The following is a 15,405-nucleotide window of genomic DNA, read 5'->3' as shown; positions in this document are numbered from 1 at the left end:
AAGTTATCTCTGTGCATCACCCCCTCAAACCAAAATCCACCTTGTGCCTAATCTTGATGTCTAAGAGTACATCCTTATGAAGCTCCAGGTGCTCTGTGGACTGCAGTTAACTCTAGAGCAGGGTTTCCCAAACTTGGGTCTCCAGCTGTTATTGGACTACAACTCCCATCATCCCTAGCTAGCAGGACCAGTGGTCAGAGATTATAGGAATTGTAGTCCAAAATCAGCTGGAGACCCAAGATTGGGAAATCCTGCTCTAGAGCAACCAGCAGCTAGATAGGCAAATGTCAAGCTATGGCTTGAACAGGAGGGCAAATGCAAGAAGACAAGTCCCCCCAAAGAGGTGTTTTGGGTGGATTAAACTTGCTGAAGCCAGTGAAGAAGCTGTAACAACCCCCACATCTGCATGACTATTAAAGAGACAGGTGCCTTGTTGTATTGTGTTTCAGGTTATTATGGGCTTAATGAGAATCTGGCATAGATGATCCCTTCATGCCTGCTTCATCACTGCTGTTCCACCCACCCACCCACCCCGGTAGTCTAATTTCAAGTGTGCCAATACAAAGAGAGGTGTTTTAAGAATCTGCACGGTTTTTGTGTTTGCCTCCTGCAGATTTTGTGCATGGTTCCTGTGTAGTCAGTTGTGGCTTTATAATTCTTTATTTCTTTTTCTTTTCTTTTTACTGTGGCTAAGTCAGCCCAGCAGCCCTATAACCAGCCTTTAGTCAAATTGTGCTGTGAGGATGTGCTGGGAGAGCAGCGAATCCAGATACCTAACATTGCCCTGAACTCTTAATTCATGTTTGATCTTCATCAGCATATTCAAAAGGGAACTTTGCTGAAAGTTTTTGACATCTACATTTCCAAGGACTTCAAGGACCTTGGGTAGCCTTTAAATAGAATATATTGGTGAGCACTGATGCATGGGAGAAAATGGAAGCCCTGCCCGAGCCAAACCATGTTAATTAGGCCAGAGAATTCAAGCTCACTGGCACTGTCAGTTAGACTGTGTGACACTGTTTTGGCACACATGGAAGATTTTGCTTCATTTCATTAATCATATTTAGTTCCTTGTTTTAATTTGCGTTTTAGCGCTCTGCATGCCACGAGTGCTTAGGTTTGCAAATTAGACTTCGAAATTCTCAAAGGACTGATCAGTCCAAAGTGTGGAGAAGCAGATGAGGAGTTGGACTCGGACCAGGGAAACGTAGGTTCAAAAATTCCTGCTTGGCCAAGGAACAAACTGGGTTGTTAAAAGAATAACATGTCATAACTTGCGGGTCATATGCAAATAACTAAACCAGCAATGCATTATTTGCCACCTATTTCATCCACTTCCCTACTCGGGATGAGCCTCACACCTGTTGCTTTCATACCCCAAAGTCGCTTCTGCATTAACTCCCCGGTCCAACCAGTCATGATCAAAACAGGCCTACACGATCCCTTTAAGGTGCTTCCTTCTGTCTGAGGGACATATGCCAAGGAATAGAAAAATATTGGCAAACTTAGTGTGGCGTGTGAACACAGGTGTGGACATCAGACCAGATTTCATAGTTGGTATTGAGTGCCGCAACCCCAGAGTCATTTACGACTGGACCTAACTGTCAGGAGTCCCTTTACCTTTAAAATGGAAATAGGACCCACCAAAAATCACATAGTAGTCAACTAGTATTTGGGTTTCACAAAATGCTTCCTCGGCCTTGTCTACAATTTTCTGCAGGTGAGGTTTCAACAGTGCCCTCTAACAGTGACAACTTTTTCTTCTCTCCTTCTGGCTCCCGTATCCCCACCACCACCACCTATTTTTAATGTTGAGCCTGAGGAAGATTTCTTTGATACTCATAACCTAGCTCACTGTTGTGAGATTTGTGGTTGGTCCCAATAAAACTGCACAATACTGTTCCCATTTGAATTCAAGGTCTGTAATTTGACTTAGGGTTTTCTTCCAACTTATTAAGGCAGTGGTGCCTCTGGTTGGTTATCTGTGACTAACGAAACTGAAATAGTAGAATCTGAAAGCCCAGAATATCTATTGCTTTATTCATTGTCTTTTAACTGAAGCATTTATAGTCTGGTGGGTGCGTGAAGTGCATTACATTTACTTATTAACTTTATTTTTCACAAGGTTAAATCAGGGTCAAGCATTCTCAGCTAATGTTACTTAAAGCAGGCAATTCATGAGAGAATCTGGAAGCTACAGTTGTTATAATGAATCATAATGGCTGAGGTTCAAGACGCCAATGTGTCCATTGGCTTTGTTGTAGATCACTCCGCACAACACACTCTAGCAAGGGGATAATGAAATAAATGTAGACAGTCAGTACATAAGTAAGACTGGGAGTCTTATTCCCTGTTCTGTAATGCAGTGCTCCTCATACAAACTGTAAAGCACAATTATGAATAGGGCACTTTCTACAAACTCCAGTGAAGCTGACTTTTTCTCATCAGAGACACAACATTCAAAACTGAGCAACTGGGCTAAAATTATGGAGGGAAAGGCTCCTCATATTTACTTATCTTCTGCTCTTCCTTGAAAGAGCCCAGAGTGCCATACATGTGGTTCCCAGTCAGCTTATGGGAAAGACCTGCTTAGTTTCAGCAAACAAAGCAATCTCCTAGGCCTTCAGACCATTTATTTATTTTATTTATATCCCACTTCTCTTTCTCCAAGGAGCTCCAGGTGGTGTACATGGTTTTTGCCTCTCCAGTTTATCCTCACAACAACCCTGTCAGGAAGGTTAGGCTGAGAGGCAGGGACTGTCCATATGTCACCCAGCGAGCCACTTGGTTGAGTGGGCATTTGAACCCTGGTCTCCCAGGGCCTAGTATTCCGGAACCTAAGAAATATCTGGCGGTAGAAGCACATGTCGGGTGACAATGATGGAGCTTTTTTAAAGTTTTACCATATACAAACTGCAAATGCATTTCGGCATTATTTCACTCTAATAATACAAACTAAAACATAAACAATAAAAATGAGACATCAAAAGCAATTACACATACATTCATAGACACAGTATACTACATATGCAATAAGAAATATTGTGTATATCACCTCTATAAAACCCTGTCATACAGGAAGAGGTTTCATATCTAAATATCTGGCAATTAAGCTTCTCTTTTCTGTTTCATGGCACTCAAACCTCTGTTGAACTTGAAGACCTCACTGTACGATGAATATAAATCATTACATATTGCAATCTTAGATGTTATTATGATCTATAATTTTGTGGCTCATATAACAGCCATGCATCCAAGCATTTCAAGTGAGGGCAGCTGTGATCACGATTGCTTGCATATTCAGTAAAACTAAACCAAATGTCTGTAAGTGTATCTCTCATGCCCTGACTTCTCACTATTTTCATCCCCCCCCCCAACAAGACTCTTTGCCAAAGTTTCTGACATTGTTGTTGTCATTGTTGTTTAGTCGTTTAGTCATGTCCGACTCTTCGTGACCCCATGGACCATAGCACGCCAGGCACTCCTGTCTTGCACTGCCTCCCGCAGTTTGGTCAAACTCATGTTCGTAGCTTCGAGAACACTGTCCAACCATCTCGTCCTCTGTCGTCCCCTTCTCCTCGTGCCCTCAATCTTTCCCAACATCAGGGTCTTTTCCAAGGATTCTTCTCTTCTCATGAGGTGGCCAAAGTATTGGAGCCTCAGCTTCATGATCTGTCCTTCCAGTGAGCATTGTTGTTATTATAATTATTCAAATTTCTATCTGGCCCTTCCTTCTAAAGGAGCTTAGAACAGCAAACAACCAAGCAATAAAACAATACAAAATGAAATAACAGTATATTTGAAACATTTAAAAAATTACAACCCAAAACAAACTTTAAAAGGTGTTCAGTGATACATGTGGTAAAGTGGGCCCACATTTAATGATGCCATGTTCTTCCAAGATGATCATCCTCATCTCCAAGGATGAGCTTCTAGTTGAGTAAGCAGTCAGAAAAACAGGACTCCTCTCCGAGTCTTCTGCTGGGTTATTTGTTCCTCGTCCCTTTTACATTCTTTTGTGTTGTTGTGATTTTAGGAAATGACGATAACAACCTCAACGCCATCTTTTATGAGCACCTGACAAGATCTCTGCAGGAGTCTCTCTGTGGAGATTTGATACTTGGGCGCTGGGGAAACTACAGCTCTGGGGACTGTTTTATTTTGACATCAGATTACTTGAATGCCTTTGTTCACTTGATTGAAATCGGAAATGGTCTCGTCACTTTCCAACTCAGGGGGCTAGAATTTCGAGGTAAGCACCTATGTAGCTCAAAGAATAAAGAGCTAGAAAGAGGAGAAAATTCATTTGCTATGTGCCCTTCTCATTAGTAAGCCATATGTGCATTGCAAATCTGAGTAGTGGCATAAAATTCTCTACCTGGGTTGTTGCTACATCATCCAAAATTATTTGGGCACTGTTTTTAGGAAGAAAAGATGGTGCCCCCCCCCACCATTGGTTTAGTACCACCTGGTTTCTGTTCTGGCCATGCCTACTGCCAACATGTGACACACACACCCAGGCAACAGATTATCCCTATTTCATCTCCAGCCCTTAACTGCTTTCTTTATAAGTTTATCTGCTGCGCTGCTTAGTTATAGAAAAGCTACTCGTGACAAGAGATCTTAGCTAGATATTCCCAGTTCTCTGCTTGTTGGAAGAGTAATTTGTGGTATAGCAGTCAATCTTAATTGGTTAGAAAGAAAACAGTGTGAAGCTTAATGCTTTTTTGGTTCATGGAGGTCTGGGAAATTATATTTTGGTCTTGATGCACATGATACCTGCTGCTTTAGCCCCAAAAGCATAATTTGGAATTTAAATAAAAAAGCCAAACAGCAGACTTTTGCTCAGTCAGTTAGCTTGCTACCCTAAGTGCAATTATGCATTGCTATCATAGAAGAATTAGAGACAGAATGTGAAACTATTTGTTAGTAAGTTGAATAAAACAAGGTGGACTTTCCCCCCACCAAGTGCACAATAGACCAGTGTGTGTTAGTTAGTTAGTTAGTTAGTTAGTTAGTTAGTTAGTTAGTTAGTTTTGATTTAAAGGCCATAGGGTTGTATCCAATGCCACTTGTGCATCAGTGGAACAGACCTCAACTTCTGCACTGGGGATTTGGGGACTCTCCAGAGAAGATTTTAATGGTGCAGGGGGAAGATTCAGGGAAGAGGAGTCACTGCTGGAGTTCCATTGTGTGTGTCAAAGCCAGCTCATGCAAAATTGGATTCCACTTCTATTTGGCCCACTAGTACATAAGACTTCAGCAAAGCTCATGTTCCAGGCAGCTATTTCTGGGCCCTAGGAGAGCGAGCATCAGCCCCAGCAGACCAGAAGCAGGTACATGGCCAGGGACAAGGTCTTACGTTCCTTCTCCCTTTTCCAAACTCATTCATAGGCTCTTCAGCCCTGTCTAGCACACCTGCCTCTTGGCATTTCTTATTTCATTCCAGGCAGGCAAAAGCACTCTCAGAGCAGAGCAGGTGAGAAGTGTGGCATGAAGAAAGTGGGCATGGCCCAGAGATGTGCCAAAGGGTCACATTCAGCCCCTAAGCCTGAGGTTCCTGTTCTAAACACTGTGCTGTACTGACTCTCATATGTGACCGAAACAGCTACAGTACCCTGTGGCTTGCTGCTCATTGAATTCCATCAATTGCTTAGGTAGAGGGAAGTCTACAGTTAGCATGTTATTTATAACAAACCTTGACTTTTATGGGCAAAGCACTCTTACATTTTTTGGGGGGGGGGGTCCTGTTGCTGAACATGTCCCACCTGGGTATAACAGGTCTGTAAAAGCACAAAGAGCGTTTTGGGTTTACCGTTTAGATATTCCCTCCGAAAGCAAAGACTCTGGCATGCACTTCTAAATCTCTATCATTCTACATTTAAGGTAAAGCATTTAGATATAATTAGGCTCCATAAAATTTATGCCAGGCTGCCTAAAGCATAGAATTCAGCATATTTTACTTTATAAGGTGAAATCAACAGTCTGCACCTCACCGCTCTCTCTCTCGAGCACAGATTAATTGGCACATTTTATTCCATGCTGGAGCTCTCCCCTCCACCCCACTCCCCTTTCCACTTGCCATTTATTAAGTATTTGAAGGAGCACCAAGTATTAGCCACAAACAGTTTCATTCGCATTGATCTCACCAGTAACTGCCATTGTGTCCTTCTGCTTTTCAATTATTACTACACTCCAAGGGACATATTGCCAACAAAGGGAGGTGGAGGCTATAACAGAAGGAGATGAGGACAATGAAGGTTGCTGCTGCTGCAAACCTGGGCGCCTGCCTCACTTGCTGTCGTGCAACGCAGCTTTTAACCTTCGGTGGCTGACCTGGGAAATAACGCGGACTCAGTACATCCTGGAAGGCTATAGCATTATTGACAACAACGCTGCCACGATGCTCCAAGTGTTTGATCTGCGAAGAATACTCATCAGATATTACATCAAGGTAAAAGCGGTGTATGTCAGTACCTCTGGGAGGAATGACCTGTAATCTGGCAGCCCAAACCCTTGTGTGAACCAGAAGCAAATAAGTTTTGGGTGCACTGGCCACTGCATAACTGCAGCATCATGAATCACAACACTGTGCTCAGGGCCGGCCCACCCATGAGGCAAAGTAAGGCCATTTCCTCAGGTGGCAGGATCCACAGGGGCAGCAGGTCCCAGTGTAGAACTTTATCCACCCCACCCCCCTTGTTCCTGATGTAGATCTTCATGGGGAGATGGCGTAGGAGGGGAGTGCCATTTTGTGGTTTGCCTCAGGTGGCAAAAATGTCTTGGGCCGGCCCTGACTGTGCTACAACCTGTATAATCAAAAAACAGACCAACACAACAACCTCAGAATATAGAAAACGTAAGTACAGCCCTTCTGGATCAGACCAAAAGCCCATCTAGTCCAGAATTCTGTTCTGACGGGGCCAACCAGATGTCTGGGGGAAGTACACAAGCAGTCCTGAAGGCAAAATCACTCTCCCTGCATGTGATTCTAGCAAACAAGTATTCACAGGTGCACTGCCTCTGATGTGGAGGAAGAACATAGCCATTGATAGCTGTACCCGCCATGAATTGGTCTAATCACTCCCCTACAGGTGCAACACTCTGATGAGAACAAAACATGGGTATTTTTTTTCAAAACTGTGTCTAGTGAATGCAAAGGGCTTTCATTAAAACAGCACCCACACAGCGATGACCAGGCATTGTCACTGACCTGCCTTGCAAACACTTGCATCAAGGTCAAATGTCAGGCAATGGGCAGCAAACACAGCAAATGCCAGGCTATCACATTAAGCCAGGCATCCCCAAACTTCGGCCCTCCACACTTCCTAGGGAGTAAGCCCCAATAGACAAAGTGGAATTTACTTTGGAGTAAATACCGTACATATAAGCTTGCTCTGCATGTGCCACAAAACTGTCAGATGCCTGCATTGTTCCAACATCTGCCTCTGGACTCTCACAGCCAGATCTGATCCTCCAAATGAGTTAGAGCAGGCATCCCCAAACTTCGGCCCTCCAGATGTTTTGGTCTACAATTCCCATCTTCCCCGACCACTGGTCCTGTTAGCTAGGGATCATGGGAGTTGTAGGCCAAAACATCTGGAGGGCCGCAGTTTGGGGATGCCTGCATTAAGCTATTGATGAACGGGATGCGGGCAGGCTTCTACAACAGCCAGCAGCCGTTTCCAATAGGATCAGGCAATTAGTCACAGATTTAGCAAAAGTAATAATTGCAGATTAAGTCATCCCATTTTAGCTTTCAGTCATCATCTTTAAGAAAAATGCTTGTGTTCCCTTCCTCTTAACCATGGAGAGAGTGGATGGAATTTATTGACTACTTTGATCAGTTGGTGATATTGACTAACAAAGATGGACATCCAGCTGTGTTGGAGATGTGTTTCTTTATTTCATAAAATAAACCCTTGAGATAAATCACCCTTGTTGCAATGACTGCCAGAGAATGCATCACTTCTTTCTCTGTGCCTGATGAATATTGAATTTAGTAAATGGGAGGCCGAGACTAAAACGAGGGATGTTTACAGTAATATTCTATGCACACTGGGGCATTGGCTAATGTTGGGAACAGGATGCTGGACTAGGTATTTGATCTGATCTAGCAGAGCAGTTCTTACGATCTTAAGGACGGAGGTCTGAGAATAGCAGGTACCAGACACTAAATGTAAGTAATAGCATGTGGCCGGAATATAATATGCACGATTCACTCAATAACAGACATTAGGCAGCTGCCATCGCCGTACCCTTTAAAGATGCCTACTGAAAACTTCTTTTTCAGCTGGCCTATTCAAGCACATGATTTGGTTGCATCTGTTTTTAAATGTGCTTTTAAAAAGTTTTGTGGTGTTTAATTGTTTTTAAATATTTGAACAGTTTTTAAATGTTTTGAATTTTATTTTATTTTAATTGTATTTTTATTACCGATATGTGTACTGGGTTCCTTTGGGAGGAAGGGTGGGATATAAATTAAATAAATAAATAAATAATGGGAAATAGCCATTTCTGCACCACCACTCCTCCCCAAATCATATTAAATGCCTTTACACGTGCATTCCTGAGTAATACTCCAGTTTTTACATGCAAGGCACTGTTGCATACAAACCCAAGACCAGGTCCTGTGCTCTACCTTATGTAAGAGTTTTTCTTGGCCATCAACCTCTGAACCGGCCCTAAATTAGACTCTTACTTCATTCATTCTTCAAAAATGAGCCCATGAAGAAACCAAACATTCGGATCAACATCTGTAAATGCACAGATTAGCCAGTGGCGGAGCTTCATGCTCTGGCACCAGGAGGCAGAGAGCAGGTAGGGTGAGGCTGCCGCGTGTCCTGGGGGTGGGGCACACCATCTGCAGGGGCGTGGCACCCAGCACGGGCGGGGGGACAGCCACGATAGCACCCCACTGGGATCGCCCTGCCAGGGGCTACACGCTCCCCCCCCACTCCTCTTCCTCCATCAATGAGATTAGCTATTTTAGCTTTAACCTAATCCAGAGATCAACAAAGATTATAACATGTCTCATTCTGGTCTTAATAAGCCACACAGAGTAATTGTTGTTATGGGTGGGGAGTACAAATGGGGTCCTTGCCACGAGAGCACTTTCATCCGGTGCTATACCAGCTGCACTGGCTCCCGATGGAGTACAGGATCAGGTTTAAGGTGCTGGTTTTAATTTTTAAAGCCCTATACACCCTAGGACCCTCATACCTATGGGACGGCCCCTCCTGGTAGGGTAGGCCCCATGGAGGACCTTACGGTCTGCAAATAATAACACCCTGAAGGTTCCACGCCCCAGGGAGATTAGACTGGCCTCAACCAGAGCCAGGGCCTTTTCGGCCATGGCCCCGGCTCTCACAGGAGACCAGGGCCCTGCGGGATTTGACATCTTTCTGCAGGGCGTGCAAGACGGAGCTGTTCCGCTAGGCCTTTGGTCAGGGTTCAGTCTCAGTCTTTACTTTCTGTATAAGAACAACCATTAAAGAGACCTCCTAGCCCACTCACAGGTCCTTTATAAGACCAGTGGTAACAGTTGGCCCTGGAGAATATTAACCACTCTCAATTTTACCCATGGACTGCCATCAGTCCAAATTTTAATTTGCTCTGAACTAATTTTAAGATGTATTTAATTAATTGATTGCCTGTTTATGTTCTTATGTTCTTTGTATACTGTCTTAGTTTTATGATGTTATCTGCCCTGAGCCCGGGGTGGGGTACAAACAAAAATTATTATTATTATTATTATTATTATTATTATTATTATTATTATTATATTTTAATAAATAACACTGGTGCTGGCTGAGCTTTGCAAGGTGTTGTCTCAGCAAAGGACCAGAGTCATCCAAAGGCTGCCAAGGCGTTATCTTCCAGTGGCTCTAGCGCCACCTATTGAGAGAGCTATCTAAAATTGTTAAAGGGACCATAGCTTATGCTACAGTGCAGGAATCATCCTCAGACTCTGAGGATGCAGGGAGAGCCAGGTCTTCAGGTGCATCATCTGAATCTGAGCCCTCCACAGGATGACACTGGGAACCTGATGTAGGGTACATGATGGATACTGGAGTTAAGGATTAGACATCAGTACAATCTAAGAAGCTCAGCATAAAAAACCTAAGATCTCAACATCAAAAAATCTAAGATCATGGCCACTGGTCGAATCACCTCCTGGCAAATAGAAGGAGAAGAAATGGAGGCAGTGAGAGATTTTACTTTCTTGGGTCCCATGATCACTGCAGGTGGTGACAGCAGTCACGAAATTAAAAGACACCTGCTTCTTGGGAGAAAAGCAGTGACAAACCTAGACAGCATCTTAAAAAGCAGAGACATCACCTTGCCGACAAAGGTCCGTATAGTTAAAGCTATGGTTTTTCCAGTAGTGATATATGGAAGTGAGAGCTGGACCATAAAGAAGGCTGATCGCCGAAGAATTGATGCTTTTGAATTATGGTGCTGGAGGAGACTCTTGAGAGTCCCATGGACTGCAAGAAGATCAAACCTATCCATTCTTAAGGAAATCAGCCCTGAGTGCTCACTGGAAGGACAGATCGTGAAGCTGAGGCTCCAATACTTTGGCCACCTCATGAAAAGAGAAGACTCCCTTGAAAAGACCCTGATGTTGGGAAAGATGGAGGGCACTAGGAGAAGGGAACGACAGAGGATGAGATGGTTGGACAGTGTTCTCGAAGCCACCAACATGAGTCTGACCAAACTGCGGGAGGCAATGCAAGACAGGAGTGCCTGGCATGCTCTGGTCCATGGGGTCACGAAGAGTCGGACACGACTAAACAACAACAACAATATAAGACAAGTGGAAAGTTTTCACTATTCTGCTTTTATCATTCTGAAGTGTAGGAACATGTTTATGCACAACCTGTATTTAAAATTAATCAAGGAGGCTGGAATACATTGAAGCAAAAGAGAATTAGCATCTAACTTCAAAATATTTAATTTTACATTATCATATGCTTGAAGATTTCACATTTATCTTTTAAACAATGCCAGCAGTTGGCTTTTTAAATTGATTCTCTCCCTTTGTCCAACTTGCCATTCAATTGACAGCCGGGGGAGGTGGAGGAGACTATTTCTCCACATAAAAAGAATTTTTGCTCTCCTCTAATAAAGTGGGTCAGTTCCTATAGCCTTTCTGCATATATTTGAAATAATTTCCTGCCTGGTTACTGCCGGTTATTTATTCCCCCAGTGCCTACACATTCGCTTTTCAATTTATTCCTTTAAAAAAAATCTTTAAAGAATAAGTCTGCTGCTGTCTTTGAGTGTGTGTGTGTGTTTTTTTGAGTCCATTTTTATGGCTCTTCTTAAAAGGCTCTGTGCTTATCAGGCTCTGCACCAAAAAAAAACCCCTGTCCTTGGTTTGTATCCATCACTCTGTCTTGTTTCTGTGCGCTAAGTAGTGCCTATTTTCCACATTTACTTGCTAATTTGAATATGCAACTGAGAGTGTGGCACCCATGAATTTTAAATAGGTAGAGTAATTGTGCTTGTTCTATTGTGGCCTCTTTACCTCCTAATTTTACTGTTGCTCTTGCCATTCATTTATTGTGCACACTTGAAATACAGTCTCATCATCCCCATTGTTTGCGATCCATCAAAGTCCCAGGGGCATGTAAGACTGAAGGGGTCACATAACTGCAATAAGATATTAGAGAATATCATTTTGTTCTCCTTAGATGGCTTGTCTCTCACCTTTGTAGTATTTAAATAACTTCTGGCTTCTCGTGTTATTAAAACAAGCAACAGCTTCTTTTCTTTTTCTTTTTCTACAGAGCATTATATACTTTACTGCAAGCTCCCCCAAAATCCTACATTGGTTAAGAGATGAGTCGTTCCAAAAAACACTGCAACCTTTCTCCAAGTGGCATTACATAGAGCGGGACCTCGCAATGTTCAATATTAACATTGATGATGACTATATCCCTTGCCTCCAGGGAATCACCAGGGCAAGTTTCTGCAGTGTTTACTTGGACTGGATTCAGTTCTGTGCTGCAAAAAGAATGGAGGTACATGTCGGTCTAATGCTGCTGATTTAATGGGGGTGGGACGGGTTCTCTCCTTTACTTGAATTCTTCTTAGGGACAGTTGTTGCAAATCAAAACAAGGAAGTTTGTTGGAGTGCAAGCCATCAACAATACCTTGTGGTAAACATGGTACAGTGGTACCTCGACTTACGAACGGCTCAACAACCGAATTTTTCGACTTATGAATGGGGGTAGTGGCCACGCACTTACGAATGTCTAGACATCTGGGAAAAAACCGCGGCGGTTTTAGATAGGGATTTTTCAACTTATGAATTTTTAGATAGGGTTCCTTCGACTTACGAATTTTTCCGTTTCCAATGGTTTTTTCGACTTACGAATTTTTCGACTTACGAAGGTGCCTTCAGAACAGATTAAATTCGTAAGTCGAGGCACCACTGTACTCATTTTCCAGTGAGATAAGAGGCACTGGCGGAGAAAGAGGGGTGCGGGGAGCGCACTGCCCCTGGTAATGCGATCCTGGCAGAGTGCTATTGTGGCTGTTCTCCCCGCCTGCACTGGGCACCCCCCAAGCAGACGGCACACCCCACCCCCAGGACATGCACCAGCCCCGCCACCGCCTACTCTCCACCCCCCAGTGCCGGAGCATGAAGCTCTGCCACTGATAAGAGGCTCTTGGGCTGGCTCCGAAGAGCCCCTTCACTGAATTGGTTGTAAGAACTGGGGAGCAAAGGGGAGGAGAAACACTTGAGAAAGCAGAAAGTGTTGGGAATGGAGAGGGGATATGTATCTTGTTAGCTGCTGGGTATGACCTGCTGTGGAACTGATCTAGTGCACCTTACACTGGTATGTTATGAAATTAAAGGACTTTAGCCACAAAGACAACAGTGATACTTTTTCTGCATATTTGCGTCAAAGCACAATGGGTTGTTGCACTGTCAATGTTTCTCCCCCCCCCCCTTAGGATTAACTGAAAACTTGTAACTATTTTTCAGCCAATCGAGTGTGATGAAGATTCTCCTCTGGTAACTCTTTCCTTTGCCCTGTGCATTTTGGGTAGGAGAGCCCTAGGAACAGCATCGCACAATATGGGTATCAGGTAATTTTATACCAATACCATGGAAATTATGGATGTAATAGTTTGCTGGTTTTTTCATTTATCATTAAATTCTGTAGGGGTAGTGGAAGAAAGGAAAAACATGAGAGATAGGTGTAAAATCATTTGTAAAAGAAATGGTTACAGTTACAAATGGCAGCATTTGTTACTTAGTTGTACCTAATGAAATACAGTGGTACGTCAAGTTACAAACGCCTCAGGATACAAACGCCTCAGGTTACAAACTCCGCTAACCTGGAAGAGTTACCTCGAGTTGAGAACTTTGCCCCAGGATGAGAACGGAAATCGTGTGCTAGCGGCGCAGCGGCAGCAAGACGCTCCATTAGCGAAAGCACACCTCTAGTTAAGAACAGTTTCAGGTTAAGAACGGACCTCTGGAACGAATTAAGTTCCTAACTAGAGGTACCACTGTACAAAACTTAATGATTATCTTGAGTTAATTTCACCAATGAAACTAAAATAGCCAGATGAATTGGCAGAATTGGAAAGAGATTATGTCCTTTTTGCTTTGCAGCGTAAATATTCCATGTTTACCTGAAAAGTACATCCCACAGTGCCCTAATAATAAGTGTGTATAAGAGTGTAGCACTAAAAGATTTCCCCCTGTTGTGCAGCTGAGACCACCCCTCACTTTTGTTGTTCCAAGAAGATATGGTTCACAATATGGTGGTGGTGTTTTTAATGAAAAATAGATAACTGGTTAAGTCATACTTTGGACTCACCCACTGATCTAGTGTGCATTTGAAACACCCATGTTTCCATCCACTATAAAAGAGAGAGAAGTGGAGGGCATTTTATACACCTCCCTTTTAATGTTTCTGCACAGGGGGGACAGAATCCTTTAATTTAAACCTCCGTTCAACAAACATGTTGAAGTAGCAGAACCTCTTGGCTGCCATGGGTTAGTTCACACATTACCTTGACATGATCTGGGGTGCAATGGAACATGACGTGCACAGAGCAATGATATTCAGAACCATCACACCTTCCCTGAAGCTGAATTCTTCAGGAGAAGTCATGTGCTTTAAATTTGGGGTAACTGTGGATGTGACATGACAAGAAATGCCGTTGAATTTTCCCTCTTGGCTGTTGGGGAAGAGGGGGGGGGGTACACATGAGTCAAAGGTTGACTAGGGCTTATTTGTGCTCATGCACATTAATTAAAGCCCAATCTAAGCTGCCAGTTATTCCTTTGTAGCCCTAGTGCCCGACATGCATGGCACTAGGTGGCCGTGGCTTCCCCACATGGCCTTCTGAGCCAAATAGGGAGGCTTGGCAGGCCAAATTTAGCCTATGGACCAGAGGTTCCCCACCCCTGCAATAAACCATGGTTTCTCAGGAGATGTGGATGCAGCCAATACAATAATGCCATTTTGATGCCTCTGCCATGCCTATGCTTCACATGTGTGTGGATGGGAGCTGAGAACTGCACAAGGTGGAGGGTCTCATCTCCACCTTATCACATTGGCATCAGGGCTGTGTATAAACCCATGACTCACTGCTAGGCCGTATGCCAAGAAGAGAATGGTGTTATTATGTGAAGTAAAGTTATGTAGGATTTAGCAGACAACTAATAAGACCGAGCCTTTTATGTAGCTTGTTTCATGTTGATATTACATTCATTTAAAAGCCATTACCGTTTACAAGGCAAAATGCATATTTAGAGAGCAACGCTGAGCTGTATGCTACTACATACAAAGTGAAGTTTACATTATATATGTACGCTGGCAATTTGCATTCATTTACACATGAATTACTTTTAATCAATTAATGGGAAGATTTTAATGGTAAACCATGGAGGTAAATATTCTCATGCAATGTATGTAAATAACATTTCTGTTGCCTGTCACTGTGAATGTCAGTAGAAGCCAAACATTATCTTTCAAATTATGCTGTACAGTTGCTAATTAAGAAGCACAGCATAGCTATAGAAACATGCATATCCTTCTAGCTAGACAACCTCTTATATGACCCAGTTGTACAATCTAGATCCTTAATTTTTATGGCTCAATTAATGGAGGCAGTTGTGATCAATGAAAAGCCACATGTTTTCAAGAGGATCTGTTTTACTGGATCCAATTTCTGTGTCCTATTCTCTCTTATTTTTGACTCATGTGTCACCCCTTTTTCTTCCCATTGTCCACTTCATTTTCCTTCTCCCACTGTCTCTCCTCTTTCTATTCAGTTGCTCAGATGCCAATCTGAGGAACCCCAAAAAGGAATTGGGAAGGAGTTCTGCTCTTCCTACTTCAGCTCTATGTAGCTCTTAAAAGGGGGGAAGGT

General features: G+C 43.1%; 1 protein-coding gene across 1 annotated transcript in view; it reads left to right on the top strand.

Moving 5' to 3' along the window:
- Window positions 1–15,405, top strand: part of PCNX2 (pecanex 2) — a 119,782-nt gene that overhangs the window by 87,174 nt on the left and 17,203 nt on the right. Inside the window, exons 26-29 of the mRNA XM_060272854.1 lie at window positions 4,037–4,252; window positions 6,201–6,454; window positions 11,796–12,029; window positions 13,001–13,104. Coding sequence (XP_060128837.1) covers window positions 4,037–4,252; window positions 6,201–6,454; window positions 11,796–12,029; window positions 13,001–13,104 — 808 coding nt within the window. The remainder of the gene's footprint in view (window positions 1–4,036; window positions 4,253–6,200; window positions 6,455–11,795; window positions 12,030–13,000; window positions 13,105–15,405) is intronic.

The sequence above is a fragment of the Zootoca vivipara genome, chromosome 3, assembly GCF_963506605.1.
Source record: "Zootoca vivipara chromosome 3, rZooViv1.1, whole genome shotgun sequence".
Classification (NCBI taxonomy): Eukaryota; Metazoa; Chordata; class Lepidosauria; order Squamata; family Lacertidae; genus Zootoca; species Zootoca vivipara.
The sequence above is the reverse complement of the archived record's forward strand: the minus strand, read 5'-3'. Positions and strand labels throughout refer to the sequence as shown.